The sequence below is a fragment of the Tinamus guttatus genome, unplaced genomic scaffold (assembly GCF_059628265.1).
Source record: "Tinamus guttatus ecotype Peru unplaced genomic scaffold, ASM5962826v1 Tinamus_guttatus_pri_ptg000476l, whole genome shotgun sequence".
Lineage (NCBI taxonomy): Eukaryota > Metazoa > Chordata > Aves > Tinamiformes > Tinamidae > Tinamus > Tinamus guttatus.
In genome coordinates this window covers 547,138-553,137 of record NW_028289010.1, presented here as the reverse complement: position 1 = coordinate 553,137, position 6,000 = coordinate 547,138, and the positions used below count along the sequence as shown (strand labels likewise).

The following is a 6,000-nucleotide window of genomic DNA, read 5'->3' as shown; positions in this document are numbered from 1 at the left end:
CACAAGCTTTATCTCCATCTACTTTCCTAAAAATAACCCCAAAGTGCCTGCTTTACGAGCTGAGGCGTGTGTAGGAAATGCTTTCTGCACAAGGCGGGTGTACAGAGAGATGAGACCGGTATCGCCCCTGAGAGGGAAAACACCTCTATTCTGCCCTGTGCCGTAGATGCGTTCGGGCGCCCGCACAGCGGATGTTGTAGATGCGTTGGTGAAGCTCGGGGCGGTGAAGCTGAAAGGGCGCCGGGTCCAAACTTAACCCGCGCATCCCCCGGCCGCGCTCGGAGGAGCTGGAGAGGGCAGGAACGCACAGCGGCCCCGGGCGGGAGGGCGCATCCTGAGGCGGCCTCGCCACGGCCGGGGCCGCGGGGCGGCAGGCAGGGACGGCGGGAGGGAAGGAAGGAAGGAGGGCGCTTCCCTCCCCTCCTCTCCCGCCTCGGCTCGTGCCTCGGCCCCGCCGGCGGGCGCGATGAGCTCACGGCGCCGCCTCCGCCCGCGCGGGCCGCGCGCTGACATGAGGCGGTAGCGCCCGCGCGCTCACTCCGCTCGCCCGCGCCCTCGCAGGGGGCCCGCGCCGCCCCCGCAGCCGCGGCGCGCGCGGGCAGCTCCGTGGGGCCGCTCGCTGCGCGCTCGTTATTTATTTTTTTGCCTTTGTGCCTTTAAATTCTTTTTTTTTTTCGCATTCTTGCCTTTTTTCTTTTATTATTGTCATTTTTGGCTTCCCCGCCCTCCCGCCGCCGCCGCGCAGGTGGGTCGATGAGCGGCGGGGCCGGGCCGGGCGGAGCGGCCGGCAGCGCCGTCCCCGCGGCGGGGGGCGGCCCCGCGCGGCCCTGAGGCGGCGGGCGAAGTTTTCGCGCGGAGGCGGCGCGGGCGCCGGCCCCGGGAGCCGCCGCCGCCGCCAGGGCAGGCGCCTTTGGCCATGAAGAGGAAACAGAAGCGGTTCCTGCAAATGACGCTGCTCTTCAGCGCGGCGCTCATCTTCCTGCCCCACGTCGGGCTCTGGTCCCTCTACAAGGAGAAGCAGCTGGAGAAGGCGGCGGAGCCCGCGGAGCAGCAGGTACGCGGTGGCCGGCGGGTCCCTGCGCGGAGCCACCGGCGGGAGCCGGTGCCGGGCGCTGCCCGTGCCCAGACGCTGCCCCCGGCATTAACCGCCCCAGCCCGCGCAGGGGTTCTCTATTGCTTTACCTTTAACTTCTTCAGCTCTCTGGGCTCGCATATGGCTCCTGGATCGCCCCGAGAACTTCATTAAATGAAGTTTAGTTTGGGGAAGTTGGTGTAACGCCGTGCTTTAAAACCCTGCCTGTAATTTGGCCAAGCTTTAATTCTTGCTCAGCGGTGCGGTGCTCCTACACAGCGCTTGTCAGTCTGGTTTAAATACGGCGCAAATGGTTTCTAGGTCCTTTCGTGAGAAATTATGGGATTTGTTTTGGTTTGTTTGCCAATCACACAACTTTGGTATCAGCATTTATGAGACCGCATCGTGTGTTGTTTTAGTGTATCAATAGCCTTAAGCTCCAAGGGTCATCACCTGTGTATGTAATGTACCTGCCATGTACTGAAAGAATTCAAGTCACCCCCTTCAATTAAACCCTGGCACACTGGACTGTATGTTAATATACCTTTTCCATTACAGAAGTCAGTTCTTAACATTATTGTAAGTATAGTTTATGAAATATATGGGCTGGAGGGTGCCTTGTTACTCTAGGAGGAAGTTAAGGGCAGCATCTTAGCTTGGAGCTTCTGTCCTTTCCATGGGTTTTAAAATGTGGTAGGTGTCAGGTGTTAGATTTTAGTTGGAAGTAATTTCTGTCTAAAGAAAATTAAATGTGATCGTAAATGCCTGTCATTGCTTTACAAGATGCATATGTTGATCGTTGAGCTTCTAATTTACTTCATGATTTGGGAAAGCCAGGGTGCTCGGTGCAAATAAGGATTTGCGTGTTTGCTGCATGAGAACAGTTTCTAGCTTTTTAAAGACATATGGCTTGAGAGAAGATAAAAGTTGTTGTGCTCCAGACTGCACCCAGCGTGGAGCATGGCTGGCTGGCAATCAAAGAGAAATGAAGAGGAGCAAGTGATGAGAGAAAAGACTCCCAACCTCGGAGCTCAGCAGCTGAACGCCCAGGAGGAGCTAGTGAGACTTGGTACTGAGGTGTCAGCAATCTTAAATCCCAAAGTTTTCTGATGGGGGCTTTTTTGCTGGTTTCCTTTCTACCTGTTTATTTTTTAGCTGTCTCTGATGTAATTCCAATATTGCTGTGAGAGTTGGAGTCCTGATGGAAGTGTCATGCTCAGTGAGGGCAAGCTCAGTCGGAGTAGGTGTGAGTAATGTATTTGAAACACCTGTGTCTTGTGGAATGTGTGTTGTGGCCCAAAGTGTCTGCAGGGAATGAGAGTTGAAATGCAAGTTTTTGGTCTCATAGTTCAAATGTTTTGCATTTAAAAAATAAATAAATAAATGAAATGAGGAGGTCTGTGTATTTCCTTGAAATTGCACTAGAAATGAGATAATACTAGAGAATTTTACATTAGAAATTATAAAATAACTTCCTCCATTAAGTTAGCAGGATCCGGATGGCTGTATGCAGTGTGGAAATTCTTGCTTTGCCTTTGAGGTGCTCAATTCCCCAAGAATTAGTGTGACTTAACACAGATTTAAAGGTCAAGCCTTCTCAAGAAGATCTGACCCAAGTCTGTTGGAATGGAAGCTGTCCTGGGGTAGGGCATAGGTGGGGATATGGGGCTGGAACGTGACATATACAGCCAAGGTTGTTGTCACATGCCGTGATCCCCGGCAAAGGTCACAGATGAGCTGCCTATGAGCTATGGACCGAATCGTTTTTGCTCTTGTGGGCAAAACATGTCCAGTGACATTCTGACATTGGCATTAATGCGTATGAACGTGCTGCCTGCCTTTAATAGCACTCGGGCTAGCGTCGCTCGTCGTCAGCCGCCTTTGGGAAGGTGGCCTGGTGAAATCCTGGTGTTCTTGACTTGTGGAAAATTAACCTTTCAGACACATGGCTAAAGCAGATGTCCCCAGACTTGCCTGCTGAAGGGGGGTTTGTGGGCTGCTCCGGCCGCCTGAGCATCCGACAGCGATAAGCAGGGAAGCGATCCCGAAGCAATCCGTGACAAAGGGCTCTGTCTGCACCAACGTGTCAGACGGCGTCCTCTGAGCTCCTTAATGTTGCCTAGAGCGTCCAATAGAACCAAATAAGTTGCTGCTTGCTTTCTTTGGACTAGCACTTTGATGAGTTGCATCAGGGTAGGGTTTGTCATCAGGCAAGTTCTGCTTGTTGGTTTCTGAGCACAGAAGCTCTTCCTTTCTTCCTTAGGTTAAAAGATGGGAAAATGATTTTGGCAACGCTGATTTCAGACAGCTTTAATGATTTTGGTCATTGTACATTAAGTCTCTATGCGTTATTAAGCTCTGTTTTATACAAGCTTGCTTTTCTTAGCTAACACATTTTTCTAAGGTACTTACTTAAATCCTCAGAACTTGATGTTTATATTTTGCAGGTTGTTACTTACTTTGGGTTTATCAGAGCATTTAAACTGGACTTTCAAAGGGGAAATTGTAAAGATTCAGATGCTGAGTTACATGTAGCAACAAACTCTCTTCAAAATATGGTTTAACAGTAAAGCAGGAGGTGTGAAATACTGTGAGTCTGTGTGTGTCGGGGGAAAAAAAGCTCATTTCTGTTTTAATTTTTGAAAAATCATCTTCCTAGACACAGTATTGAAATAAACTGAATAGGATGTATTTTTACTCTTTTTTTTCTGCTTGTCGTCTGTAAGAAATACTGTTATTGAAATATTCGTGTTTATGACTTAAGGCATCGTGTCTCATCTTTTCCTTGGGCGCTGTGCCAAGGCAGGAAGTTTGGCTGTGAAGTTCCCCTGCTGCAGCTTTTGATTTGCTGTTTGCTGGGGGAGAAGGCGGCCAGGGCTGTGGCCAGCAGGATCCAGCAGGATTAGCCCTGCCCGGAGCCGCCTGCTCCAACGCTGGCTCGATGGTGCTGCTCGATTCGGCTCGAGCGAGGCTCGTCCCTCGTCCCTGCCTCTCTACGCGCTTAGGATATATGAAAAATGATCAGATGCAACAAAAGCAAATTTCCTGCTACATTCTTTTTCTACGCAGTGTGATTAGGGAAAAATGGGTGAAAAGTTTTGAGATGTTTCTTTCTGTTTTTGTGGCAGTATCAGGGGCTGAAAGAGGAGGGCAGTCTGGCAAAGTAACCCTTGATGTGTTTCATTAAGTACTGTTTTTGTTCACCTCTCCTCTCCCAGCTTTTTGGTGTCACATCTCCACACTTAATACATGGTTGAAGCAGCAATATCTTAGTTGCGGATGCTCTTTATCTTTTGTCTAATGTTTACTCACAGGTGCTTTATCAAAATGGTTTACGATGTATAAATTACGGAAGCAAGGTATATTTCTTGTTTCCTTTTACTTACACTTCCATGCAAGCAAAGAGAATTCATTCCTTGGTAGGAATAATCCAGAATAATCCAGGCTGTTTTAAGCTGGTGCTTTGGTGTTCCTCGGGAATGGGCTCTGCGTTGCAGTCCCCTCACTCTGTGGTGTTTGCACGTTTTATTCCAACGTGTGCATGGTGCTTGGACCAAAACACGGCCGTGCTGCCTCGGAAAAGCTTCCTGCAATGGGATAAGGAGTCCCTGCTACTTGCTTTTCCTTGTCCTGAGCCCTGCGTTTCAGTCTGGTTACCTGCTTGGATCAGATCTTTCCCTTGCAGTCTGGGGGAGATGGATGTAAACAAACTCATCAAGTATCTGGAAGTTGTAGAACTTGCTTTTGTAGATCTGGGCATGTTTTGCAATCAACAAACCGGCAGAAAAGAAATCTTCAGGGTCAAGGTGGTTGTAAAACTGCCTGATTTGGGTTTTGAGTCTTGGAAATAGCTTCAGACTGCAATCTGTCCTGCCTAGGATCGTTAATCCTCAAGTCCATGGAAGGGGTAAAACTTCCGACTTGCAACAAAATTCAGCAGTCCCTATTGCTTATCACAGGAAGGCCCTGATAGGGAAAGTTGCTGTAACTTGATTAACTCCATCTATTAATGGAAGTGATTTCTGTGTTTCCAGCTCCGCTGGAAAAACTAAAAACTAAAAGCTCCGCTTTAAGAACAAGCTTTGTTTTTGCATCTCTTTACCCTTTCTTAAACGCAGCCTGCGTTTAACAGTAATATACCTAACACTTGTGTAATTCACTGCCTTATATGAATTGCTCAGGTATAATTTTATTCCCCTGCATGTATTAAAGCCTACTGAGGAAAATATCATTTGAAGTTTGAAACCTTTGTCACTTTTAAGGTACAATATTATTTTGGGTAATTAGCAGTATGGTTCTGTTGTGCTCAGTGTACCAGAGGGAGCCCTCCTGTGGTTAATTTAATACCTATCAATTTTCAGGAATTTTACTAAACGGAGTATATCTTGCGCGATACAATGGACTGTTTTCTATGTTTGGTTTTCTTCTTTCTATCTGAATCTGTGATGCATTTCCACGAATATTACTGTGTGGATTTTTTTTTTTTAATATAGGCACAATCATTCCAAACGCAAGATCCAGTACATCCTTAGTCAAACACCTGGACCTGCAGGAAAGACACTGGCATCACTGTGTGTCCTTTCCTGAGCAGTGGGTGCAGAAACACCCTCCGGCCGGACCCACGCTGCGTGTTGCCCCTTTGCTGGGGCAGGATGTGAGCATCTTTCCCATGTGTTCCCTCATTCCCAAGACGGGAGCGTTCCCGCCCGGAGCGGTGCAGCCTGGGGCTAGGGCAGGTGTCCCACGTACAGAAAGTGGAGCAGTTCAGCACACACTCTGCATATTAATTTTCTGGAAGCTCAAATATCTAAGTTATGGCCTTCATCTAGCAAAGCGTTGCACGTGTGCGTTCATAGCCATCAACTTCAGCAGAATTTAGGGCGTGCTAACCGTTTTGGTGGATCAGGGCCAAGAGCAAACACTTTTGG

The 6,000-nt window shown here is 48.6% G+C and overlaps 1 protein-coding gene across 1 annotated transcript in view; it reads left to right on the top strand.

Moving 5' to 3' along the window:
- Positions 1-873: 873 nt before the first annotated feature.
- Positions 874-6,000, top strand: part of GALNTL6 (polypeptide N-acetylgalactosaminyltransferase like 6) — a 389,307-nt gene continuing 384,180 nt past the window's right edge. The window contains exon 1 of the mRNA XM_088533045.1: positions 874-1,054. Within this exon, the coding sequence (XP_088389171.1) occupies positions 917-1,054 (138 nt within the window). The 5' untranslated portion in view covers positions 874-916. The remainder of the gene's footprint in view (positions 1,055-6,000) is intronic.